General features: G+C 49.0%; 2 protein-coding genes across 3 annotated transcripts; both read right to left on the minus strand.

Annotated features, from left to right (window-relative positions):
* Window positions 1-3,596: 3,596 nt before the first annotated feature.
* YJU2 (YJU2 splicing factor homolog) lies at window positions 3,597-14,436 on the minus strand. Its single transcript, XM_063147068.1, has 8 exons — window positions 14,366-14,436; window positions 12,087-12,187; window positions 11,394-11,538; window positions 10,506-10,640; window positions 8,612-8,793; window positions 6,857-6,977; window positions 5,103-5,256; window positions 3,597-4,519 (listed from the first exon to the last, which is right to left on the minus strand). Exons 1-8 carry the CDS (start codon window positions 14,387-14,389, stop codon window positions 4,392-4,394), a joined length of 990 nt encoding a protein of 329 aa, XP_063003138.1. The 5' UTR covers window positions 14,390-14,436; the 3' UTR covers window positions 3,597-4,391.
* A 2,679-nt stretch (window positions 14,437-17,115) lies between these two features.
* EBI3 (Epstein-Barr virus induced 3) lies at window positions 17,116-27,032 on the minus strand. 2 transcript variants are annotated; one of them, XM_063147038.1, is made up of 7 exons: window positions 26,893-27,032; window positions 26,123-26,192; window positions 23,882-24,124; window positions 23,299-23,413; window positions 21,471-21,643; window positions 19,643-19,806; window positions 17,116-17,671 (listed from the first exon to the last, which is right to left on the minus strand). In XM_063147038.1, exons 1-7 carry the CDS (start codon window positions 26,911-26,913, stop codon window positions 17,519-17,521), a joined length of 939 nt encoding a protein of 312 aa, XP_063003108.1. In that variant the 5' UTR covers window positions 26,914-27,032; the 3' UTR covers window positions 17,116-17,518. The 2 variants fall into 2 exon arrangements, with proteins under 2 accessions (XP_063003108.1, XP_063003107.1); XM_063147037.1 differs by having other exon boundaries at window positions 23,882-24,127.
* Window positions 27,033-27,243: the final 211 nt, after the last annotated feature.

A 27,243-nucleotide genomic window follows, 5' to 3' on the forward strand; every position in this document is an offset into this window, starting at 1 on the left:
CAGGTTGGGCTGCAGTAGCCGCTGCGTCCAGCCTCCCCTCCCCACCAACGCTGGCGAGGGAACCGTCTCGGAATCCGTTGAAGAGCACAGAGAGGACGGAGCGCCTGTCTCGGCCTAATGGAGATTCATCTCCCTGTGTAACGGTTTGCTGGCTCTCGTCATAACTCACCACTGAGGCAGGGGAGAAAACGACCCCGTTGGAGGAGTATTTAGAGGGAGGGCAGCAAGCCACGCGGAGAGAGGGGGGGTTGGATAGCTTCCAAGGAAAGAAGGTTCCAGTTCGAGAATTTTTCTTTTCTCCTCTTTTTTAGAATCATAGAGTTGGAAGGGGGCTCGAAGGCCATCCAGTCCAACCCCCTCCTCATTGCAGGAATCCACCTTAAAGCATCCCTGACAGATGATTGTCCAGCTGCCTCTTGAAGGCCTCTAGTGTGGGAGAACCCCTGGCCTCCCTAGGTCATGGGTTCCATTGTCGTACTGCTCTGTCAGGAAGTTTTTCCTGATGTCCAGCCGGAATCTGGCTTCCTGTCACTTGAGCCCCTTATTCCGTGTCCTGCACTCTGGGAGGATCGAGAAGAGATCCCAGCCCTCCTCTGTGTGACAACCTTTCAAGTATTTGTAGAGTGCTATCATGTCTCCCCTCAATCTTTTCTCCAGGCTAAACCTGCCCAGTTCTTTCCGTCTCTCCTCATAGGGCTTTGTTTCCAGACCCCTGATCATCCTCATTGCCCTTCTCTGAACCCCCTCCAGCTTGTCTGCGTCCTTCTTGAATTGTGGAGCCCAGAACTGGATGCAATAGAGTAGAGAGGAACCAGGACCTCACACGATTTGGAAGCTCTCCTTCTATTAATGCAGCCCAAAATAGCATTTGCCTTTTTTGCAGCCACATCACACTGTTGGCTCCTATTCAGCTTGTGATCTACAACTCCAGGATGCTTCTCATTTGTAGTATTGCTGAGCCAAGTGTCCCCCATCTTGTAACTGTGCATTTGGTTTCTTTTTCCTAGATGTAGAACTTGGCATTTATCCCCATAAAATTTCAGCCTATCAAGTTCACTTTGAAGTTTGTTTCTGTCTTCCAAGATATTAGTGTCACTGCAATCCGTCTTCAACGAGTGAGCAAACAGGGAGGGGGAAAGAGCACCTCTGAGCATTTGTAGAGTGCCTCGCCTCCCTCACCACAGACTCAGAGCCCATCTGTTTTGTCCGTCTCCCATGGCCTGCCTTTTCACCCTGCACCCATTATCAGCCATGCCTGCACTCGGAGGATCTGTGTCTCTCCAGGTTTTGGGGACAACTTCCATCATCCCCAGCCATTGGCCATGCTGTCTGGGGCTGATAGGAGGTGTAGTCCAACATCTGGAGGCCAGCAGGATGGGGGAAGCGGTCGTACAACTTAGCCGCCTCCGAGAACAATTGCACCAGCGGTCACGAGGGAACAGAAGTCCTTTAACCGGTCCCTAAAGACACATTTATTTATTACAGCTTTCTCTAGCAGGGTTTTATCGGAGCTGTGATGTATTTTTTTGCTGCAATTATTTATCGATTTCATTGTTGGTTTTACTGGGCTGCGTTTGTTGTTCTACTGTTATTCCTGGTGCTTACGGGTCATTCGCTTGACGGAGCGGCTTCTTCCGTTTTTAAAATGACACTTTCGACGTCCGAAGCCACCTTGGGACGGCTTTTATCCGAAAAGGCAGCTTGCAAACGTGAATTAATTAATTCGGAACACCAACCTTGGAGACTCAGGCTCTGGAACGTTTGAAATCTGAAACAATTCAGTGCCCTGGTAGCTTTAAGCGTTTCAGAAAGGATAATGATCCTAGATGCTATTTCGGAGAGCGCCGATTCTTAGGTAGAGGAAAAAGCGCCAGCTACGCCCAAGAAAGAGGGGGCAGAAGGTTCGAGGGAAACCCAGGTTTTACAGAAGTAGCAAAAAAACCCACAACCTTCTAAAGGGGGGGATTAAAGGGAGGGAACACGCAAAAATAGCCCACCAGCATGATCAGGGACAATAGAATACTATTGAGACGAGAAACAGGAAAAACCTGGAGAGAGGAAGAAAATGGAGTATCCTGGAAAGGGAATGTAATGGAGTGTCTCGAAAAAGGGCTGGCTGGCAGAGCGGAAAAGGAAGACTCCACGCTGCAACATTTCGTTGCAGGTCCGCTTGTATTAAATGCTAGAAAATTCCTGACCGCCTTCACCTTTCCTAAATAAGAATCTCTCCTTCGTCTCTGCGGGAGTAAAACCAGATTGCTTCACCCTCTCCGTTCTGAACTGAATCGTTCCATGTGCCGTTCCTGGCAAAGCATTTCCAGCGAGGCAGGCGCAGACAGATGGGCCGGGAACTCTGGCAAAGCCTCCGCGGCGATACGGAGGCCAGTTCCTCTAATGGGATGCGCTTTCCGGGGAAACGGAGCGTTGCGTTCAGAACGGCGGGCCATTAGCTTCGCTCGGCCTGCCTCCCCAGCTGCCCCCAACCACCCCCAGGAAAACCACGTCGATTCGTCTCACTGTCACAAGATGCCCCCAGCAGGCTGCAAGGAGAACTGACGACAAGATGGTCGGGTCGGGAGCAAATGACCGGGGGAAAACCAGGCGATTTCACAAACAGGGTGCGGAGGCACGCACGTGCGCGCATGGAAGGGCTGGGGAGATTCCCAGACGTTCTCCTTCCTGTCACCTCCTGCCACATGAATCTATCAAGGCCGTGGAAACCAAGTGGATGGTCCAGAGAAAGCAGAGGAAAAGCGGCTTTGCGGGGTTTTTCAAATTGATAAAAATATAAATTAGAACAGGCGGAGGACGGGGGGGAAAGGAGCACAAATTTGCTTCTACCCTTTATTAAGTTACACTGATGGCGGGTCGATCGTGCAGGCATTCCAGGAGGGACTCAGCCCTGACACAAGCCCAGCAGTCGCTGGGGCTAAGCTACACCTGCAAGGCTACTCAAGAACAGCTGTAGGAGAGGTCTGGATGGGGGCCCTAGGGAGGGGGAGAGGGGAGGATTCAGCCCACTGCCGTCACTGCATTGCCCCGGCACACACACACCCCTACAAGCGGCCGCTGTTGAGTAAGTGAAAACCAAGCGCGCAAGGCTCGCCCATGGTCCAATGCTCCCACCCAGCCTGAGCAAAACCGACAAGTATGAAAGAATGTGGTGACTTCCCCCACCCACTTCCTTCTAAGTCCCTATCAGACAACGGGCAGATACACTGTGTGTGTTTGTGGGCATGAGAGACAGAGAGAGAGAGAGACAGAGAGACTAAGATACAGAGACAGAGACAAAGACGGAGAGACAAAGACAGAGATAAAGAGAGACAAAGACAGAGATAGAGACAAAGGCAGAGAGACAAAGACAGAGATAAAGAGAGACAAAGACAGAGATAGAGACAAAGGCAGAGATAGAGACAAAAACAGAGAGACAGAGAGACAGAGAAAGAGAGACAAAGACAGAGAGATGAAGACAGAGATAGACAAAGACAGAGAGACAGAGGCAGAAAGACAAAGACAGAGATAAAGAGACAAAGACAGAGAGACAGAGACAGAGAGACAAAGACAGAGATAAAGAGACAAAGACAGAGATAAAGAGACAAAGACAGAGAGACAGAGACAGAGAGACAAAGACAGAGATAAACAGAGACAAAGACAGAGATACAGAGAGACAAAGACAGAATGAGAGATGGGTTAGTCTTTTTGTTGAATCCAAAACTATGGACCTATGAATGGATAAAGCTGGACAATGTTAGCACACACTTTAAGTTTGCGATGAGGAGATGCCCCGATAAATGTAACTCCCAACTCCCGTCAACTCAAAGAATCTCCAACGGATCTCCAGACTGGGAGCCCTTGTTGTGTCGGTCGTGGGGGCGGGGAGCAGGAGAAACGTGGGCGGATCCGTCCTTCCCACACACCCAGGCAGTCCGTCGGCTGGCCCAACTGCGTCTTGGGTCCCGTCCCCGCTAATGGCAAAGGATGGGAAGGTGGGTCTATGGAGTGGACCAGAGGGGGGACGTCTCCCTTCTAGTCTGCTTTCTGGCTCTGAAACAGAGGCCCGGTCCAGGGCTGCACCAGACATATGTCAGCCGCTCAACTTCCTCGCCCCCCCTTGGAAAACTGGCGCAAGAACCTAGGAGGAGTTTGACTCATGTGGAACGGGGAAAGGTGGGGTGACCCAACCACTCCAGGAGCAATCGCATCCGAAGAAACACCGCAACTGATGGTCCATGGGAGGGAGCAGCCGATTTCGTTTACAGGGGGGGTTCGTAGGGTGACTGGAGGGAAGTGTCTTCCGGCGGAGAGGCTGACGGCCTCCACGATACAGCGTTCATTTCCTGAGAAAGTACCGGGTAAATCTTGGGGACGCCGGCTGCTTCACCCAGGGACTATCAGTCGCTTTTACTGTCCTCGCTGTCAGAGTACGCCCCCAGGAGGCTGAGGGAGGAGGCCCCCGTCCTCGAACCGCACGGCAGCGCCGCGTCCCCGGAGATGGTGTCTGCGCTCCGACTCCCAGCACCTAGGAACAGCCAGAAGCAAAGCGAAAGTCAGTAGACGGTGGGAGATTGTTTAGACAAGCCATTCCCAACCTGTGGTCCTCCGGTGATGCTGGACAGCAGGTGCCATTGTCCCGGACTACAGGCCACACTGGCTGGGGCATATGGGAGTTGCAGTCCAACACCATCTGGGGACCCAAGGTTGGGACCGTCCGAGAAAACGAAGATGCTGTCCGAGGAGAGGATCCGTTCCCACGTGCCTCTCCCGTCTTTTCTGAATCCCCTTTCAGGGTGATCGGTGTCAGGGGAGGAAGGGGTGGAGCCAAAGGAAAGGGCGTGGCTTTCTGGGCGGCCCCAGGGGGCTGGATTTGGGTGATGGGAAAGGCCTCTCTCTCTCTCTCTCTGCCTGTGGAAAGCTGGTGCCAATCAGAACAGAGAATACTGCGCCGGACAGACAAGTAATCTGACCGCTCCTGACGCGCGCAACCTTTCATTCACCTTCTAAGGCCCTTCTAACTGCTCTAAAGCCGAGTGTATCAGCCGGTCCTCTGCCTGCTGAGGTCTTCTCCTTTCTCTCCTCCACCTCTCCCTGCCTCCCTCCATCACCTGGACCTGACGGCACATCCCGGCTTCCCGCTCCGTTTGACGGCTTCCTCTTGGCGGTGGTGACCAGTCCCGATAGCTTGGCCTTGTGGGTCAGCTTGCCCACGCTCCTCTCCCAACTCTCCAGCTTTGGCTTCTTGGCTTCCGGCTCCGGAACCTAAGACGGGGTCACGGGAAGGAGCAAACCGGTTTCACGTGCACCCTCGGAGTTTCTTAAAACATTCCACGGCTCGGTTGGGCGACACTACGCTGAGCATCTAAAGTCTCCCTCTGGGTGCCTCCTCCGAGGAAGGCTAGGAAGGTGGGCAGCAAAGGACAGGGCCTTTTCAGTGGTGGCCCCTCACTGATGGAACGACCTCCCCAACGAAGCCTGCCTGGCGCCTACATTGTTATCGTTTCAATGTCTCTTTTCTCCCAGGCATTTTGCAGCATGTAATGAGTTTGAATCCGGTCCTGGATTTGTTTGATGCCTGACTGCTTAAAAGTTGTTTTTAGATATATGTTGTTGTATATATATTTTTAGAGTATATTTTTACTCTTCTCCTGGTGGACGCCAATCGGGCCACAGGTCCATAGGGTGCCTGTGTGTGCACTGCCTGTCGTTACGTGAACCGTTTTGAAACTTTGCATGCGGTATTTTTAATGGCTTTTAAATCTTTGCCAACCGCCGAGAGCACTTCGGCTGTGGGGCGGGAGAGAAATGTCATAAATAATTAGAATGTTAATAATAATTGACTCCAAGATTGCACCCTTCACAAACTGCCGTCTTTCCCCCACCGCCCCTTTTGAGGAAAGTCAGCAGCTCACTCCGCTTTGCATATAGGAGGTACCAGGTTCAAATAAGCCTCTGTACACCAGTTGCTGGGGAACATGGGCGGGATCATAGAATCATAGAATAGCAGAGAAGGAAGGGGCCTCTAAGGCCATCTAGTCCAACCCCCTGCGCAATGCAGGAATCCACCCTAAAGCATCCCTGACAGGTGGTTGTCCAGCTGCCTCTTGAAGGCCTCTAGTGTGGGAGAGCCCACTACCTCCCTAGGTAACTGGTTCCATTGTCGTACTGCTCTAACAGTCAGGAAGTTTTTCCTGATGTCCAGCCAGAATCAGGCTTCCTTTAACTTGAGCCCGTTATTCCGTGTCCTGCACTCTGGGAGGATCGAGAAGAGATCCTGGCCCTCCTCTGTGTGACGACCTTTTAAATATTTGAAGAGTGCTATCATGTCTCCCCTCAATCTTCTCTTCTCCAGGCTAAACACGCCCAGTTCTTTTTAGAAGAGGGTGCCGTTGCATTCATGTCCTGCTTGGGGGTCCCCATGAGCAGCTGGTCGGCTGCCGCGCGAGCAGAACGCCTTGTCGGCGTTTTAAGTCCTTTCGCTCTGGCGTTTTAAATCGGCTGTTGTGTTTTACTCTGCCGCTTTGATTTTGCTTTGCGCGTTTCATACGGCCGTTTTAAGCGTTCGCGCGTTTTATATGGCATTTTATAGCGTTATTTCGTGGTTGGAATCGTTGCGAACCACTCAGGGAGCTGCAGCTATTGGGCGGTAGAGAAACGTAATAAATAAATAAATCGGATGCAATCCGGCGTGTGCAGGATAACCGGGCCAGGTGTGAATACATCACAAAGGAGGCCCACAGCAGGGGTCTGTCAGGAGTCTCCCAGGCCCACACCCACCCTAGGGAAGCACCCCTCTGTGATGGGGCATCCCCCTTTTCTACAGTGAAACCCTCCGGCTATACCCCGCCCCCTCGCCGCGTACCTCCTGCAGGATATCCGTGGGCTTCACTTTCACAAAGGGTTTTGCGGGAGCCGGCGCAGGGTCGTCATCCGAATCGGAATCTTCCAGCAACCTCCGGCTCTGGGCTTTCTCCAGCATCGCTCTGGGCGAGAGAGAAAAGAACAGGACGCGTCAGCAGCCAGACGGGAGTCCCTGTCTCCGTGGAGGCCAGCGCTGCCCCAGCGCCGCTCCGCTTTTTTCAAACGGCCTCGTGTGGATCTCTCCGTTCTCATCTGCCTGCCACCGAAGTCCTGCTCCCTTCACGAATTGAATCTTTTGCGTTCCGTTTCCTGGCGACCTCACTGTTTACGCCTTTTTCTCTCTTCCCCCCCCCCTCGACACCGGGGAAAGCCCCCACGTTTCGGCCTTCAACTCCCATCCCAGGTGACGGAGGGCAGGCGTCGCCGGCCACAGAATTTGGAGCTCTTCACCCGTCTGATGGAAAAGAACGTTTCACACGTCTGACTTAAGACGAGACAAACAGCCCTGAATTGGTGCGACGGCAGAGGTGAGGGGACGGACGCGTCCCCTCGTCCCCGGCAAGAGCACCAGCAAGGGACGGCCAGCCTGAAACCAGGTGGGTTAGTATAAACGGTGTTTTTTCGGGACTGCGTTATTTTCGCATCCGCCTGCCAGCACCACCGCGAATCGGGTTCTAAATTGCTGTGAGCTGCTTGGAGGGTGAGGATTTGTCCAAAAAGCAGCAAAAAACAACAATGGGTTCTTTAGAAGGGGAAAAAAGGAGGGAGGTGATTCTAAGGTGATAAAAATAAAGACCTCGACCACCGCTACCCGTAGGGCACGGCAGGGCGCCCCAGGAGGTGTTGGGGGGGGGACATCAGTAAGCGTCCAGAGGCGCATCCTCCTCACTTCATCTCCTGCTCATCCTCCTCCAATTCATCTCCTCCAATTCATCCTCCTCCAATTCATCTCCTGCTCATCCTCCTCCAATTCATCCTCCTCCAATTCATCCTCCTCATTTCATCTCCTGCTCATCCTCCTCCAATTCATCTCCTCCAATTCATCCTCCTCACTTCATCTCCTGCTCATCCTCCTCCAATTCATCTCCTCCAATTCATCCTCCTCATTTCATCTCCTGCTCATCCTCCTCCAATTCATTTCCTCCAATTCATCCTCCTCACTTCATCTCCTGCTCATCCTCCTCCAATTCATCTCCTCCAATTCATCCTCCTCACTTCATCCCCTGCTCATCCTCCTCCAATTCATCTCCTCCAATTCATCCTCCTCACTTCATCTCCTGCTCATCCTCCTCCAATTCATCTCCTCCAATTCATCCTCCTCATTTCATCTCCTGCTCATCCTCCTCCAATTCATCTCCTCCAATTCATCCTCCTCACTTCATCTCCTGCTCATCCTCCTCCAATTCATCTCCTCCAATTCATCCTCCTCACTTCATCTCCTGCTCATCCTCCTCCAATTCATCTCCTCCAATTCATCCTCCTCACTTCATCTCCTGCTCATCCTCCTTCAATTCATCCTCCTCCAATTCATCCTCCTCACTTCATCTCCTGCTCATCCTCCTCCAATTCATCTCCTCCAATTCATCCTCCTCACTTCATCTCCTGCTCATCCTCCTCCAATTCATCTCCTCCAACTCATCCTCCTCATTTCATCTCCTGCTCATCCTCCTCCAATTCATCTCCTCCAATTCATCCTCCTCACTTCATCTCCTGCTCATCCTCCTCCAATTCATCCCCTCCAATTCATCCTCCTCACTTCATCTCCTGCTCATCCTCCTCCAATTCCCGCTGCTTCTGCTGCTCCTCATAGTCCTTGTACTGCTGCAGCATGGACTCGAAGTCCACGTGGGCTTGGCGCTGGTTCAGGTCTTTCAGCTCCTGTAGGTTCTCCAGAACTTCCATCTCAAGCTTGGAGTCTTTGGTTCTGTTCTCCAGGACCTGGCAAGTCAAGCAGAAAGGCCCGGTAGGAGCGGGAGGATTTGGGTGGCAGGAGGCAGCCCCGGAGCGGGGAACATTTTTTGTCTTTTTTGTCTTTTTTCCTAAGTGTAAGCCGCTCTGAGAGCCTTTTTTGGCTGAGGAGCGGGGTATAAGTATGATAAATAAAAATAAAAAAAATAAAAAAAAAAACATGAAGGAAGCCAAGCAGGACTTTCCTGCTTCCTTGCCGGTTCTGCTCAGGAACGCTTGGCCTGCTCTGCGTTGCTCGAAGGGCAGCACTGGAACCAATGGGTGGGAAAGACCAGGGAACCGGATTTCGGCTAGACACTCGGAGAAATGTCTGAACCGGATTTCGGCTAGACATTCGGAAAAAAGACCGAACTCGATTTCAGCTAGACATTCGGAGAAATGTCCGAACTGGATTTCAGCTAGACATTCGGAGAAATGTCCGAACTGGATTTCAGCTAGACGTTCGGAGAAATGTCCGAACTGGATTTCAGCTAGACATTCGGAGAATGTCCGAACTGGATTTCAGCTAGACATTCGGAGAAATGTCCGAACTGGATTTCAGCTAGACGTTCGGAGAAATGCCTGAACCGGATTTCAGCTAGACATTCGGAGAAATGTCTGAACTGGATTTCAATTAGACATTTGGAGAAATGTCCGAACTGGATTTCAGCTAGACATTTGGAGAAATGTCTGAACTGGATTTCAGCTAGACGTTTGGAGAAAAGACCGAACCGGATTTCAGCTAGACATTCGGAGAAATGTCCAAACCGGATTTCAGCTAGACGTTCGGAGAAATGCCTGAACCGGATTTCAGCTAGACATTCGGAGAAATGTCTGAACTGGATTTCAATTAGACATTTGGAGAAATGTCCGAACTGGATTTCAGCTAGACATTTGGAGAAATGTCTGAACTGGATTTCAGCTAGACGTTTGGAGAAAAGACCGAACCGGATTTCAGCTAGACATTCGGAGAAATGTCCAAACCGGATTTCAGCTAGACGTTCGGAGAAATGCCTGAACCGGATTTCAACTAGACATTCGGAGAAATGTCTGAACTGGATTTCAATTAGACATTTGGAGAAATGTCCGAACTGGATTTCAGCTAGACATTTGGAGAAATGTCTGAACTGGATTTCAGCTAGACGTTTGGAGAAAAGACCGAACCGGATTTCAGCTAGACATTCGGAGAAATGTCCAAACCGGATTTCAGCTAGACATTTGGAGAAATGTCCGAACCGGATTTCAGCTAGACGTTTGGAGAAATGCCTGAACCGGATTTCAGCTAGATATTCGGAGAGATGTCTGAACCGGATTTCAGCTAGACGTTTGGAGAAATGCCTGAACCGGATTTCAGCTAGATATTCGGAGAGATGTCTGAACCGGATTTCAGCTAGACGTTTGGAGAAATGTCTGAACCGGATTTCGGCTAGACATTTGGAGAAAAGACCGAACTGGATTTCAGCTAGACATTCGGAGAAATGTCCGAACCGAATTTCAGCTAGACATTCGGAGAAATGTCTGAACCGGATTTCAGCTAGACATTCGGAGAAATGTCTGAACCGGATTTCAGCTAGACATTCGGAGAAATGTCTGAACTGGATTAAAACCCGTTACCTTAAGGTTCCCTTTCCCGCTCTCCCCAAAATCTGTCCCCTGCTCTACCCAAATCTGTTTGGGAGAATGCAAGGCAGACGGAGACAGACCTTCATAGGGTTGTTCAGCTCCTCGTCCTCTCGCTCTTTCTGTAACCGCTTCTCCTCTTCCTCCAGCAGCTTTTCGGCTTGGAAGTTCCGGGTTGCCCCGTGCTCCATGGCGTAGTCTGTATTCTCCGGATCCGTCTGAGGGAGGCGCGGGAAACAAGAGGGAACTGTTAGCACGCGACACGCAAACTACAAGATGCTTTCTGCCTGGGTGCCTCTGGCCCGCAAGATGACGAGCAGAGTGCACGAGGGAACCTTGGGGGGGTGTTTTTAGGATCGTGTCCTGCTTTGGGTTAGAGACTCCAGTCAACGGACCGATCCAATACTGTCCACTGACGACGATTCTGGATGAGCTGAAGCCTTCTGCAGAGAAGTCTAGCTTGCATGTTCTATTCTACTGCAGTTATTATCAAGAGGGCTGGAAAAACCTAATATGTCCTATTAGACCAGCCTTCCTCAACCTGGGGCGCTCCAGATGTGTTGGACTACAACTCCCAGAATGCCCCAGCTGGGGCATTCTGGGAGATGCAGTCCAACACATCTGGAGCGCCCCAGGTTGAGGAAGGCTGTATTAGACAGTGTTTCCCTGGCCCCTCTCCCAAGTCTCTTAGGATTATTTTACTCCAAGGCACCAATAAGCCTATTACGCAAGAAGTGGCCAAACTTGAATCTGGCTATTCTCATTCCACCACTGATGGATGCTTGATCATTTCTTTAAATCGACGGATTAGCATTTTTACAGGTTTTTTATCCTTTTTTTATGCATTTTTATTCCCGTCTGTGTACCTACATGCGATATTGGGGGACATAATCAGATCATGTCAACTTATTCTTTGCCAGTTGCATTGAGCAGGGAAGAGAGAGAGAGAGAGAGACCCAAAGAGCTTTAACCTTAAAAGTGATTTCTGCAAGACAACGGGTGCATTTGATGTAAAACCGGAAAATGGGGAGCCCCAGGTACGATTCATTCTGGACCGTCTCCTTCCGGGCGTTGAATTTCTTGCCCTTGTAGATGTACTCTCCACACGTTTTGCACCTGTGAGGTTTCAGACAGCAACGGTTAACAACAGACCCCCCCCCCAACCTTTTAAGCACTCTTCAAATACTTGAAAGGTTGTCCCACAGAGGAGGGCCAGGATCTCTTCTCGATCCTCCCAGAGTGCAGGACACGGAATAACAGGCTCAAGTTAAAGGAAGCCAGATTCCGGCTGGACATCAGGAAAAACGTCCTGACTGTTAGAGCAGTGCGACAATGGAATCAGTGACCTAGGGAGGTGGTGGGCTCTCCCACACTAGAGGCCTTCAAGAGGCAGCTGGACAGCTGTCTGTCAGGGATGCTTTAACGTGAATTCCTGCATTGAGCAGGGGGTTGGACTGGATGGCCTTAGAGGGCCCTTCCTACTCTACTATTCTATGACTCTATGAGACATGATAGCACTCTTCAAGGACCTGAAAGATTGTCACACACAGAGGAGGGCCAGCATCCCTTCTCGGTCTTCCCAGAGTGCAGGACACGGAAAAATCATCGGATTTTTCTCATCGGAAAAATGGGTCTGATACAGTTCCAAGAAGTCTTTTTCTTACCGCATGTTAAAAGGAGCCATTAGCCGGACCACATACTGACGATCCTTCGGAAGTTTAAGCTTGGGGATTTTAGATGGATCGAAATCCGGGGGGTAGTATTTCTACGATGCAAGGAAAGATGGGTCAGTTAAAAGAGTAAGACATTTTCGCACAGGCACTCCGGAAACAACTCAAAGTGTGGCCATGCCCAGGAGTCATAGCTCACAGAATCGGGCCCCTTCTCCCATAATTCAGACACCAGGTGTGTGACCTATAGAGGCATATGAAGCAGCCAGAGACTAGAGTGGACCACTGGTACGGGGTCATGGTTAAGCTGTCGGACTAGAAAGGCCTGGGTTCAAATCCTTACTCCGCCATGAAGCTCTCTCAGTGAACTTGGGTCCACGACCATCTCTCAGCTTAACCTACCTCACAGGATTGTTGCGAGGGTAAAATGGAAAGGAGTAGTGGGGAGAACCCTATACAAAACTTTGAGCTCTTTTGAGGAAAAGCGGGATATAAGATACATGTAATCTTTGTTACAATACATAAATTTAATAAACGTTATCATACACAGGATACAAATATATGGCCAAATACTGTCTGCTCTGACTGGATTTTCTCACCTGGATTTGAGTCTTTTGGATTTAGAGTTTAAACCTAGGATCTATTTTATTTATTTATTTATTTATTTATCATACTTATACCCCGCTCCTCAGCCAAAAAAGGCTCTCGGAGCGACTTACACTTAGCAAAAAAGACATAGGATCTATGGGCCACATAGCATCTTCTTCATGTGATCTAGTACTCAGTTTCATATGATCTAGTACTCAGTTATCCCACCCCACCCCACCCCACATAGGGCAGCTCTTAAGTTATGCTACTGTGATTCTTCATTTTCACATTCCCGTATTTTTGTTTACCCTTTTCATTTTATTTTAATCCTCACTATTGTTATTGTGTTTGCGTTAGCTCACCTTCTTACTCGTATTCTATCTTTCTAATTATATCAAACTGTGATGGCTTATCGCTTTAAGCTCAACTAAAAACTTTTCTTTTTCCTAAAGCTTTTAAAACTTGATGTTGTGCAGACTTCTACTGTTACTTTCTACTGTTAGTTTTTCCCTACCCTGTGCCTGCTTACCCTACCCTGTGCCTGTTTGCATTCTCTTCCCCTCCTTATTGTTTTACTATGATTTTATTAGATTGTAAGCCTATGCGGCAGGGTCTTGCTATTTACTGTTTTACTCTGTACAGCACCATGTACATTGATGGTGCTATATAAATAAATAAATAATAATAATAATAATAATAAAGATTTCATTCATTCACATCCCAAGGGACTCAAACAAACCCAACCTTAAATAACCCAATCACAGCCCCACATGAGAACGTCAGAAGAGCCCTGATTATTATTATTATTATTATTATTATTATTATTATTATTATTTATTTATATAGCACCATCAATGTACATGCTGGATCAGACCAAAGGTCCATCTAGTCCAGCACTCTGTTCATACAGGGGCCAAACAGCGTCGAATAGGGACCAGCAAAGCAGGAGACGGTGCAACAGCACCCTCCCACCCATGTTCCCCAGCAACCTCTGTCCCCATCTGAAGATCCCCATCGTTAATTAAGCTCTCAGCCCTTCTCTCTAGCTCCTATATCTAAAGCTCACGAAACTGCCTACCCGCTCTCCCCGTAACCCAACTTTCTACAACTGGGTGCTCTCCGGATGTCTTAGACATCAAAGCCCATCAGCCCCAGGCCGGCCAGAAATGCTGGGTTGTCATCTGAAAACAGCTGGACAAGCAAAGCCACGACTTGGTTATAGGGCTGACGAAGCCCCCGCCGAGCTTCCCCCCCAACTTGACCCCCACCCCCCACCCCCCAGATGTGTTGGAACCACCACCTCCATCATCCCCAATGATGGAGGTAGTCGTTCCAACACATCTGGCGGTAGTCCTGACGCATCTGGTGGGCGCTGGGCACATCGTGGCACAGCCGTCGTCTCTACGCAGCGTGGCTGGGGATGATGGGGGTTGTAGTCCCAACAGGCCTGAAAGGGGGCAATTTGGGGGAAGCTGTGCCCATCATTGATTTGTTTATCGCCTCTTTCCTGGTCCCAGGAGAGGTTTTACGCCTTGCCCCCCCCACAACCCGCCTCCATTTTGTCTTCACAACAACCCTGCGAGGTAGACCGCTGTCACCCAACCGGAAGTTCCCCCCAGAACGGAGCGCCAGCCCCCCTACAGCCCACATTCCTTTGCACCACCCCCGCCCCACCTTTCACTAACATTTAACACTTTTCTCTCCGACATTTTGTCTCTTCGCCGACGCTCCCTCTCCTCTCCGCTTCCGGGATTGACAAGCCCGCTCCGCCTCGCCTTCTCCCTCTGCTATTGGACGCGGTGCCTCCGTCCGGCGCTTATCCCTCATCTCTATTGGTTCCTGTAGCCGTCTATTAGCTTTCGCGGGGCTTCATTGGGTCCTGTAGCGGTCAGTCAAAGATACGCCCCGCCCCAAACGCGGTACCGTGTAGCGTCTCCACACAGAGCGTGCGTAAGGACGTGTGTCCTCCCTTAAAAGTGGTCCGTCGATGCAACAGAAGCCCTCGCACTAATGGTTCCGGGGTAAAGTGTGGGTGACAGCGACTCAAGACGCCGCCTAAGAAAGGATGGGCTGCAGTGGAGGCTGGTGCTTCCGATTTTGGTGGGGCTGTGAATCCATTCTGGGGTTCAGCCCGAACCCTAAAAGCGCAATCCAGGCTGCTGAACCTATTTGGAGGCTTGGCTTCAGCCCCTTGGATAGCTCCATTAGAGTTCTGGCTGAAACCCAGAATGGATTCACAGCTTCACCAAAATCGGAGCCACCAGCCTCCACTAGCTGGGTGGATGCAGGGTTTAATTGGGTGCCGGGGCTCAGACCCGGAATGCGTTTCCAATAGCAGGGCTGAACCCTGTTGAACAATTAGTACTGCTTATTATTTGATAGGGGGGACTCATTGAAGTTGCCTCTGAGCATATGCAAAGTTCCACCCCTCTGAAATGAGAGAGGAAATAGTATTTCAAATAGAATAGAATCCATGGACCAAGCGCCTCTGAGCACTGCAGAGTTCCTTTCCCTCTAACAGTAAAGAAAAATAACCTCTCCAAAAAACGATCCAAGGTTGAAATGTCCCTGAGCATGTACAGAGTTTCTTTTTTCTCCCCCCCCCTAAATGGGAGTAAAGTCCTTAAACCAATTTATTATTATTACCTTTATTTGTATCCTGCCTTTCGCCTAATGCTGGGCCTCAAGGCGGCTAATTTCCAGGCTGAGTGCCTCTGAGCATGTGCAAAGTTGATCTTCGAATAAGAAAACCCTTCCGAAAAGAAACCAAAGGCGCAGTGTCCCTGATGATTGCAGAATTCTTTCCCCCTGGGAGAGAACAAAGCATTCTTACACACACACACACAAAATGATATATTTTTGGGGTAGTCTTTAGACTGGTGTAGTGGCTAAATTGTCGGACTGGGAGTTGGGAGATCTGGGTTCTAGTCCCCACTCGGCCATGGAAACTCACTGGGTGACTTTGGGCCAGTCACAGACTCTCAGCCCAACCCACCTCAAAGGGTTGTTGTTGTGAGGATAAAATGGAGAGGAGGAGGGTTATGTACGTCGCCTTGGGTTCCTTGGAGGAAAAAAAGGTGGGATATAAATGAAATAAATAATAAATAAATAACCTGGCACCCCATCAGCTGTCTTGCACTGCAACTCCTATCATCCCCAGTCAACTTGGTCATGCTGGCTGGGAATCATGCAAATTGCAATTCAACACTGCTGGAGGACACCAGGTTGGCTAAGGATACTTCAGAGGCTGGGACCTGCACCTCAGCCTCACCCTACTAAGTACAGTAGCTATGGCCCTCGCAGATGGGGAATACTTGTATAATATAATTTCAAATTTGGATGTCTGTCTGTACCTCCCGATGCAAGGCTGTGTTGGTAACAGGGGCAGGGCTTTTTCTAGTTGAGAACAAGGTGTTCACACACCTGGTTCCTCACACACCACAGAATGAAGTGGTACAGTCCAGAGGGGAGAGGGGGCATTTTTGAATACTACCTCACCTATATTATTATTATTATTATTATTATTATTATTATTATTATTATTATTATTATTTTATTTCTTGCCCGCCTCTCGATTTTGATTGAGGCGTGGAACAGCAGTAAGTATAAAATACATAAAATACTGATTAAAAACATAGTACACATTGTTAAAACATCCTTAAAAACATCCTAAAAGCATCCTAAAATTCCACTGGAACGGCCTGCTGGAAGAAATCAGTCTTTATGGCTTTCATAGAATCATAGAAAAGCAGAGTTGGAAGGGGCCTACAAGGCCATCGAGTCCAACCCCCTGCTCAATGCAGGAATCCACCCTAAAGCATCCCCGACAGATGGTTGTCTAGCTGCCTCTTGAATGCCTCTAGTGTGGGAGAGCCCACCACCTCCCTAGGTCACTGGTTCCATTGTCGTACTGCTCTAACAGTCAGGAAGTTTTTCCTGATGTCCAGCCGGAATCTGGCTTCCTTTAACTTGAGCCCGTTATTCCGTGTCCTGCACTCTGGGAGGATCGAGAAGAGATCCTGGCCCTCCTCTGTGTGACAACCTTTTAAGTATTTGAAGAGTGAAATCATGTCTCCCCTCAATCTTCTCTTCTCCAGGCTTTCTTAAGTGCTAAAAGACTGTTAAGTTTATGAATCTCCTCCGGCAGGCCCTTCCACACTCTGGGGGCGGCAGAAGAGAAGATCCTCTGAGTAATACCTGTCAGTCTAACTTTTACTGACTGGAGTAGATTCTTCCCAGAGGACCTGAGTGTGCAGGGCAGATTGTACAGGAGAAGGCGATCCCGCAGGTAACTTGGACCCAGACCATGTAGGGCTTTAAAGGTGATAATCAACACTTTATACTTCGCCCGGAAACTAATTGGCAGCCAGTGAAGAGAGTTTTTTAAAAAAATAAATTAAAGAAAGCAAAGACATTTGATTCAAAGTGGTTGAAAAACATTTATTTCATTCAAAAGAAGAAAAGGGTAGATTTGCACCCTATAATGGATGATGGAATTCTGCAGTTCCACATACTGGTAACAGGCTATCAGTCGTCCGAAGACTCAAAAGAACTTTCATGGGCACAACTTCTGTTTTCTGTTTTTTTGAAAAAGCTATCCTTGCCACAATAGGGGATAGAAACTTGCTTTTATCAAAACAAAAACGGGATGGTGGTGAAAAGGCAGAAAAAGAATGAGATTGCGGTCAATTTCCCCATGGAAATTGACCATAGGTTTTCCCAAGTCAGGCTCTATGTGATTTCCACACTGACGGAGTCACAGAAGACAGAACTAGGGTGGAGGGGTGATGAGATACAAAAGACCTCCTTGTGTCCTAGGACCTGGATTTCAAAGCCCATCACTCTGGCATCCAGGGTGTCCCAGTTGCTGGAGAACTCCATACACTCCACTCGCCGTTATCGAGGAAATCCATGGCTGCCACCTGGATGTGGTACGTTCCTCCAGGACGGATGCCGGTCAAGACAAGGGAGGTCTCTTCGGTTGCCCTGGTCTGAGAGAGAGGCACCAGCGCCAGAGATGTCATTTCATCACAGTTATTTCAAGGTCTATCTTGTCTGGCCAGTTCAAAAGCAAAAAGCAGTAATGGAACAGAGCGGTTCTGGCCAGTGGAAGCTAAGGATACCTGAGAGAGCGCCTTCTCTCTCTCACCAACCTGCCCGGGCACTGAGATCATTGGAGGGCGTGCTCCTGGTGGTTCCACGTGGGTCTATGGCCCGACGGACGTCCACCAGGAGAAGAGCCTTAAATGTGGTGGCCCCCTCTCTTTGGAATTCGGTGCCTCTGGAGGTCTGGCAGGCGCCAATATGGTGTTATTTCCGCCTCCTCCTGAAAACGTTGTTTCAGGAAGCTTTCCTTGAGCCACTTTTTTATTGTTTTAAATTGGAGACTTTTAATTTGCTGTTTCAATCTTTTTACTGTTTCATTCCTATGTTCACCGCTCCAGAATTTCTTTTAGAAATGGAGCAGTATATAAATACAGTAAATAAATGAACGCATCCCATCCTCACTCTGAGTTTTAACAAGAGCCTGAAACGGGAGGAACTTTAGGGCGGAACTGTTAAATGATGCCCAACCCAAAATAGAGACGTCACTGGTAAATGCAGGACTGCAATGTAGATGGTCTTATTAATTAAACCCGGCGCCCAAAATAGGAAAGTTACTGCTACAAGATGTGGCGATGGCCACCAATTTGGATGGCTTTAAAAAGGGGTTGGATAAATTCCTGGAGGAGGAGGCTAGCAATGACTACTAGCCCTGATGGCTAAGTGTTACCTCCAGTATCAGCCTACATACACCAGTTGCTGGGGAACATGGGTTGGAGGGTAATGTTGCACTCGTGTCCTGCTTGTGGGTCCCTGGCTGACAGCTGGTCAGCTGCTGTGTGAACAGAGTGCTGGACTAGATGGACCCTTGGTCTGATCCAGCAGGGATCTTCAGATGTTCTTACGTATTTGTCTTGAACAAATACGTGTTTCAGACGGAGCTCTTCCTTGGGGGTGCTCTTGAACAACCAGGCTCCACTTTTTCTCCCTGTCCCATAATACTAGAACCCAACGACGGACCCTCGGTCTGATGGACCCTCGGTCTGATCCAGCAGGGCTCTTCTTCTGTTCTTAAAGCAGGCATGGGGAACCATTTTTGGTCCAGGGGCTGGATTGCAGGCCAGATGACATGAGCGGGCTGGTGCTCTGCCCTGAAGACCCTCCCCTCATTTGAGCATCTCAAGCTGCCTTCGACTGAGTCAGACCCTTGGCCCATGCAGCCAGTACTGTCGACCTTGACCGGCAGCACCTGTCTAGCATTTCAGACCAGAGTGTTTCCAGCTGCATTTGGATCCACTAGGGATTGAACCTGAGACCCTCAATATGCAAACCACGTGCTCCACCACGGAACTGCAGCATCTGCCCATGCCCCACCCATTTCCCCCTTTCTCTCCACAGGGACACACCAAATGAACGGGTTTGAAGTCAGGGAAGAGGAAACAGGGCCTGGGAAAGTGGTAGGCCGCATTAGACCTCTCCACAGGCTGCAAGCGGGCTGCGGGCTGGGCATTCCCAACCGCTGGCACAAAATCGAGGGCCTCTTTGCCTCACGAAACAGCCTGACCTGGGCTGAATACAAGAACCTGCGCTAAAGGCATAGGCGTGCACAAGGGGTGTGCTGGGTGTGCCCAGGCACACCCTAACATCTCAAGCAATAAGCGGCGAATTGAGGTGGGCCTTTGAGGAGGAATCCATTTGGGGATCTAAACACAGTGGGATCGGTCCTCCGACTGCCTTCTGGCTGCTGAGTAGGGCATCAGCGCCGAGAGTGTTTAATAAATGAATGAATAAAAATAATGTCCTTTATGATTGATATTCAATCAACGTTTGCCTGGGGTGCGCACCCTAATGAAATACGCTGCGCACGCTTATGGCTAAAGGCGACAGTGCCTTGTCTCCTTCACGGCCCCGATTCTCACCGTTTTGCTGCTGCGGGATCCAAACCTCCAATACCGGACGGAGTACTTGAGGGGAAAATATTCGAGGAGCAGCCAGGAACTGGGTGGCTTCCATTCCAAATGCAATTTCTTCCTCTCCCCTGGGATCGGAGAGACCTTCAGGTCTTCCGGGGGGTCAGGCTTGACTAGAACCAAAAAACAGAAAAAGACAAGGCGGAGAGGAGGGAATTGGGCAAAAACACAACCGAGCAACCGAGAAGGATTTGACTGCAAACAAGAGGGAAAGAGGAATACTTGCATAGGATAGGGGGAAACTGGCGGAACTCAGTTTTCCAAAGAAGCACAAAAGCAACTAGCCCACTGAAGAAATATTTACTAGTCTGCTAAGAGGAGAGGATTTCCTTTCCTCCATGGGCAACATGGAAATGCAGGTTGCTAGCCTTTTTGCAAGCAAGCAACAAAAAAACAAAATGGACACGGGATAACGGGCACAAGTTAAAGGAAGCCGGATTCCAGCTGGACATCAGGAAAAACTTCTTGACTGTTAGAGCAGTACGACAATGGAATCAGTGACCTAGGGAGGTTGTGGGCTCTCCCACACTAGAGGCCTTCAAGAGGCAGCTGGACAACCATCTGTCAGGGATGCTTTAGGGTGGATTCCTGCATTGAGCAGGGGGTTGGACTAGATGGCCTTGTAGGCCCCTTCCAACTCTACTATTCTATGATTCTATGATCAGGAAAAACTTCCTGCCTGTTAGAATAGTACGACAATGGAACCAGTGACCTAGGGAGGTTGTGGGCTCTCCCACACTGGAGGCCTTCAAGAGGCAGCTGGACAACCCTCTGTCAGGGATGCTTTAGGGTGGATTCCTGCATTGAGCAGGGGGTTGGACTCAATGGCCTTGTAGGCCCCTTCCAACTCTGCTATTCTATGATTCTATGTTTCTATGATTCCTCTTTCTTTCGTTTTAATAAATAAAACAAATAAGTCATAAAATAAACTCCCGACTTGTCTCTGTTGGCGGGGGTAGGGTGACCATATGAAAAGGAGGACAGGGCTCCTGTATCTTTAACAGTTCTATTGAGAAGGAAATTTCAGCCGGTGTCATTTGTATATATGGAGAACCTGGTGAAATCCCCTCTTCATCACAACAGTGAAAGGTGCAGGAGCTATACTAGAGTGACCAGATTTAAAAGAGGGCAGGGCACCTGCAGCTTTAACTGGTGTGATGAAGAGGGGATTTCACCAGGTTCTCCATATATACAAATGACACCTGCCGAAATTTCCTTTTCGATACAACTGTTAAAGATACAGGAGCCCGGTCCTCCTTTCCATATGGTCACCCTAGGCGGGGGGGGGGGGTGCAAGGGAGGTTGTAGTCCTGCACATTTATTTATTTATTTATTTTATTACATTTATATACCGCCCCACAGCCAAAGCTCTCTGGGCGGTTTACAACAATTAAAAATGGTAAACATGAAAAGTATACAAAATTTAAAAACCATCAAAAGCATAAAAACAGTATAAAAACAACAGTATCCATTTAAAAACAACAATCCATTTAAAAACATTATTATTATTATTATTATTATTATTATTATTATTATTTATTTATTTATTTATATAGCACCATCAATGTACATGGTGCTGTACAGAGTAAGGTTGCTCTCCAAATAGCCATTTGTCCCAGCAAACTGGTCACAGAACCCGAGTATTCTGCCTCCGCTGGAGGACAGCTCATTCTCGAACGAAACTGAGAGGGCCCGGAATAAGTCTGTTTGCTTCCGTCGGGAAGTCTGGGGAAATCCAGGGGTGGGGTGGGAGCGTAGAGATGCTGCGGGAACTCACGGATCTGGTCCAGGAAGATGATGAAAAGGCTGGTTGTCGTCCCCAGAGGGTTCACGGCGGTCACGTTCAGTATGTAAGGACTGACAGAGAACATCTCCATGTTGGCAATGGAACAGCTGTTGGCCCCTGAGAAGGGTTGGACGCACTCAGATACCTCTCCTTCTATGCCATGCCTGCTTCACAAAGAGGCACATGGTCAGCATAGCGTTCCCCATCCAGCAACTAAGAACCCCTGAAGCCCCCATTACCAACTTTCGGTTGGTGCACCAAATACAGTCTAGCCACAGTGATCTATGAACCGGTAACCTGGCGATAAAGGACATTTATCTTTTCCCTTGGGAATGACCATTCCTTCTGCCTCAAGCTGCCACAAGGTTAGACTACCACCATGCGCCGGATGTGGGGCAAATCTTGGGCCCGGTTTGGAAGCTTCAACTAGCGGAGAACGTAGTAACTAGGATGCTCACGAGGCAACGACGTCGCGGACATCCGCAACCGATTCAAACGACTCCAGATTTCCGCAACACCCCTCTGGGAACTCCATGCGGACCGGCTTTTTCCAGAGTCGTGCAGATTCGTGGACCCTTGTTTTCGACTTCGGAGGAGGATTCGGGCGAATCCGCACTCGCGCTACTGCGCATCGGTGCAAGCGTGAATTGGCACCGACGTGCGTTTGCGCAACGGCGAGGAAATTCTCATACCGACATGAAAAAAAATAATCAGATTTCATCGACGGGCAGACAACGGAATGGAAGACGCTCAACAATCCGCAAAAGACAGATGGATTTAAGGAAATCCGTCTTACGTCTGCATAAAAACAGCTGCGCCGGTTGCTACCGAGCTCTGTTTAAAGTTTTGCTGCTGTCCTACAAAGCTCTAAACAACTTGGAACCTGGGTGTCATGCTTTACCAGGAGGAGGATTTGCCGGATGAGGAAGAGGAAGGGGGAGAGTCAGTACAGTGGGCTCCAAGTGGAGCCCCTCCATTAGAAGAGCAGCCTGGCCCCTCCAGTGTCATTCATGGACTCCCCCAAATGTAGGAGGCAGAGCCAGAGATGATTCAAGAGGCAGCTGGACAACCACCTGTCAGGGATGCTTTAGGGTGGATTCCTGCATTGAGCAGGGGGTTGGACTCGATGGCCTTGTAGGCCCCTTCCAACTCTGCTATTCTATGATTCTATGATTCTATGATCCCTCCGAACAGGATAGGTTCAGATGTGAGTAATAGAGAAGCAAAGAAGAGGCCATAGCGTGTGGCCTCCTTTAAAAGCGACACGCTGACCTAATTAGCCAGCAGTTACTGGACCCTCGACGACCCACCTAGACTACCGTCTTGGACACCCCCTGACTGGCTTTGATGCTTGGCACAACTGACTTCTGTAGATCCATCTCTGGACTGCTTTTGATCTCACTCCGGCCTTCTCCTGCTATGCTGTTGGATTCCTGTATATGACCTTGGACTGGACTGGCTTCTCTCTTTGTTTATACCTGGGCACTTGCTGGCCTGGAAACAAGACACTGGGTACCTAGCCAACTGCCTTCCTCTATATACGCCAAATCGACCCCTGAAATCTTCTAAAGAAGCGTTCTTGGTAGTTCCACCAGAGGACTGTCTCGTTTTTATGGATTGTACATAGACCGTTCCAGGATCCTTCGAGGCTGAAGAAAAGGATCCAATCATGCCTTGAATAAGTAAAATAAACAAAGAGATGGCAGAGGCTCAGGTGAGCAGGGCTACTGCTAAACGAACACAGTTAAAGAGGAGGGATGGGGCTAAAGGCCCATGAAGATGACGACACTGTTCCTTCTTTTATGCTCCAGCTTTTTACCTGTACGTGGAGAAGAAAGACGTGTCCAGGTGCGGCTCAGTTCCCAAACTCCAGGCGCAGTTGACGGACGGGTAGCTGGCGGAACGGCACTGGACTGACGGTTTCTCAGGCGGGTCTGCAGGAGAGGAACAAAAATAATAATAATGGTGAAGGTGATTCTCCCTAAACATGGTCTCCACTGTTTAGGATGACACTATGGAAAGGAGAACCGGGCTCCTGTATCTTTAACAGTTGCGTAGAAAATGGAATTTCAGCAGGTGTCCTTTGTAGGCATGCAGCCCTGGGTGAAATTCCCTCTCCATCACACCAGTAAAAGCTGCAGGAGCCCTGCCCTCTTTTGTGTCTGGTCACTGTAGTATAGCTCCTGCAGCTTTAACTGTTGTGATGCAGAGGGAATTTCACCAGGTTCTCCATATATACAAATGACACCTGCTGAAATTCTCTTTCCTATGCCACTGTTAAAGTGACAGTCCTCCTTTCCATAGGGTCACCCTAACACAGATGAAATACAGCTCGAAGAGCAAGAACAGACGCACAGCCGACAACGGGAGGTAAGAGTTGCTTCTTTGTTAGTTCCACTCACAGCCCAGTTTCAGGTGGACTCGTCGCAGCACCCGCCCCGTGGCGGTTTCGTGGCAGGTGTATTCCCCCTCTTGGTCCAGGCTGGTGTTATGCAAGGCCAAGCTGCCGTCTCCTCTCGCCAGTGTCGAAAGGCCGGGCGACGTGCCGTTCACTTTCCACTTCACCGCAGGCGGGCCTTCAGGGAGGGGGCATGAGAAGACCACTTCAGGCACCCCAAGGTTGGCGTAGTGCTGTTCAGTGGGGCCTGCTGTGCCAATAAATATCATCATCATCATCATCATGTGAGAAATGGATAAATATGTTGCTTTTTCAATATTGCAATGCTTGGCATAAGGGAGAATATAATAATTAATGGCTAAATGCATTATTAAAGATACTATGGGGGGCTGGTCAGTTCAAGGCAATATTATAGCTACGGGAGCATTATAGTTAAGCAAGAAAGTACAGCAAGTGTGAGGACTTTTCAGTTAGTAAGAACAACACAGAACTTGTGGTCAGACTTGTGGTCAGAAGAGTTAGATAAACTCAGCAAGGACTGAAACACATTTGTCAACTTTCAGAACTTATGGCTTTGTGGTTGGACTAATGGGAGAGGAACTGAAACACCTCTGTTAACTTTCGAAACTTATGACTTTGTGGTTAGAAGAATGGGAGGGGGGCATAATTAAGAGGGCTTGCTTATAGGGAATTAAGGCCTAATATAGAAGCAAGTAAACAGGAGTGGGTGGACTATCAAATGAGGGAGGGAGGGAGGTAAATGGAGGAGGAGCTATCAGGCGTACCGGGATAGGCTGTAATCCCTGGAGTCTCTGACCAATGGAGAAACAGGGGAGGGACCGCTTCGGCCGGGCTTAGAGGATAAAATGGCTTTGCATTAACTGGTGGGTGTGCCTACCTTGCTCAGACACCCAGACTTGCAAGTTTGGATTAATAAAACAGAGTGTTAACTTTCACCATTTTGTCCAAGAAATCTTCATTTCAAATCGCGTTTCTAACAATCATGTTAGTCATCAGTACACCTAGGGGTGACCATTTTATACCAACTTTAAAATCACTCCACTGGGCGAAGTATAAAGTGTTGGTTGTTACCTTTAAAGCCCTACATGGTTTGGGTCCAGGTTACCTGCGGGATCGCCTTCTCCCGTACAATCCGCCCCACACACTCAGGTCCTCTGGGGAGAACTTACTCCAGCCAACAAAAACAAGGCTGACAGGTATTACCCAGAGGACCTTCTCTTCTGCTGCTCCCAGACTGTGGAATGGCCTGCCGGAGGAGATGCGTCATCTTAACAGTCTTCCGGAATTTAAGAAAGCCATAAAGACTGGTCTCTTCCGGCAGGCCTACCCAGTTGAAATTTAAGATGCCTTTTAATAATATATTACTTGATATGTTTTTAATCAGTTTTATGTATTTGGTGTTTTTTCCCTGCCTCGATCCAGAGAGAGAAGCGGGTAAGAAATTATTATTATTATTATTATTATTATTATTATTATTATTATTATTATTATCGCACAAACCTGAGGTTCCTGACATCTCATTTAGGAGTCTACTGCTTTGAATGCGGCACTTTCCTTTAGGGTTCAAAACTAAAGGCCATAAAATAGACGCATTTGTGTCTATTCCCGTTTTAAGAGGATTAATCCAGCATAGGGCAACCCTATGGAAAGGAGGACATTGCTCCTGTATCTTTAACAGTGGTGTAGAAAAGGGAATGTCAGCAGATGACATTTGTATGCATGCAGCACCAGGTGAAATCCCCTCTTCATCAAAAAAGTTAAAGCTGCAGGAGCCCTGCCTAGCATGACCAGATACAAATGAGGGCAAGGCTCCTGCAGCTTTAACTGTTGTGATGAAGAGGGGATTTCAGCATGCATACAAAGGACACCTGCTGAAATTCCCTTTTCTACGCAACTGTTAATGATACAGGAGCCTGGTCCTCTTTTCCATGGGGTCACCCTAGTCCAACATCCTTTCCCCCAAATGGCCAACCAGAGGCTCCCAGCATGATGGCTGCCATGTGACAGGTCGATATAACTGTTCTGCTCTTGGGATGCCCGCCATCTTACCCTAGTCTTGACGGCGAAAGATCATTGCGTGCGTGAAAAGTGTAAACTGGAGGATATGGCAAGAGACGGCCCAGGAAACAAGGTGCTAGACCTCATGAAGCTTTAGGAAATTTGCACGTGACTTTGGCATCGTGAAGCAAGTAGCCAAACCCCCTGGAAAGGGGACACTTCATACCTGCCTCTTCAAGGAGTCCGCCGGCGTCATTTGCCGGTAGGGCAAAGCCAAGGATCAATGTCCACACCATCTTTAACATTAGGAAGAAAGGTTTGAAAAGCTCTTTAAACCTCAGCTTGTGTTTAATACAGATAAAAGCTTACTCTGCTCTATGCAGGGTCTGTGCTAGACTATTCTGCGCCCTAGGCAAGGCGAGCTACTTGCGCACGCACACACACACACACACACTTACCTGCGTCCGGAGCTCCGGATCGAGGCGAAGCGATCCGCAGCGGAGCGAACCGCTTCGCCTTGATCCGCAGCTCCCCCAACTTGATTCGGATCCGACTTTAGCAGGTTCAGATGGGGTCGCTTTGCTCCCGATTCGGGGAGCCGAATCAAAGCGGAGCACAGCCCTACTGACTACTGCGGCACCTAAACTCACATTCACCTTTTCCCCTGCTGAAACCCACCACCGCCTCGTGTTCAGTTTGTAATCCACTACAATCCCAAAGTCTTTTTTACATGTATTCCTGGCAAGCCAGGTATCTCCCACCCCATAGCTGCACAGCTGAATTTATTGATTTGGTCTAACACAAAATTCTGCATTTGTTTCTGTCGAATTTCATTTGATTATATACCCCCAGTTTTCCACTGCATTGTATGCTGATCATTGTATTGTACACTGATGGTGCTATTATTATCACCATCATCACCACCATCACCACATTAAACAGACCTCAAAGTTTTGTTTTGTTTTTAAAAGGGGAACAAAAGGGAGAAGAACTCACCAGAAGCAAAGAATCTGCCATCACAGATTTTCCACGATAAGAAATTATTGCCTCTCTTCAGAAAAACAAAACAAAACCGGGTCTCCATCCAATTTTGCCTTCGTCCACGGGCGTTCTCGTTTCTTCACCCTTTACCTCCTCTCCCAGTTTGGCTCAGGAAGTTTTCCTCATCAGAACAGCGGATTCCCAGAGATGGGTTGGAACATTCAAAGCTTTGCTGTCTCGGATTTCCTCTCTCTGTCACACCCCTGACATGGACATCCGGAATAGCGAAAACAAACGCTTCAAGAGACACCTCTGAGTGGGGGTGGGGGGCATGTTCCTTCTTCTCCCTTAATATTTTATGTCACA

The sequence above is a fragment of the Elgaria multicarinata genome, chromosome 23 (genome assembly GCF_023053635.1).
Source record: "Elgaria multicarinata webbii isolate HBS135686 ecotype San Diego chromosome 23, rElgMul1.1.pri, whole genome shotgun sequence".
Classification (NCBI taxonomy): domain Eukaryota; kingdom Metazoa; phylum Chordata; class Lepidosauria; order Squamata; family Anguidae; genus Elgaria; species Elgaria multicarinata.

What these genes read in the sequence shown, in the direction of transcription:
- YJU2 (XM_063147068.1), bottom strand. Translation starts at nt 14,389, where the DNA reads ATGTCGGAGAGAAAAGTGTTAAAT. An exon ending in ATGGCTCCTTTTAACATGCG is followed by an intron (nt 11,539 to 12,086) that starts GTAAGAAAAAGA and finishes GAAACCTCACAG; the next exon opens with GTGCAAAACGTGTGGAGAGT. An exon ending in CCACGGATATCCTGCAGGAG is followed by an intron (nt 5,257 to 6,856) that starts GTACGCGGCGAG and finishes ACCCCGTCTTAG; the next exon opens with GTTCCGGAGCCGGAAGCCAA.
- EBI3 (XM_063147037.1), bottom strand. Translation starts at nt 26,913, where the DNA reads ATGGCAGATTCTTTGCTTCTG. An exon ending in TGGCAGATTCTTTGCTTCTG is followed by an intron (nt 26,193 to 26,892) that starts GTGAGTTCTTCT and finishes CTAATGTTAAAG; the next exon opens with ATGGTGTGGACATTGATCCT. An exon ending in AGTCCACCTGAAACTGGGCT is followed by an intron (nt 23,414 to 23,881) that starts GTGAGTGGAACT and finishes CCTCTCCTGCAG; the next exon opens with ACCCGCCTGAGAAACCGTCA.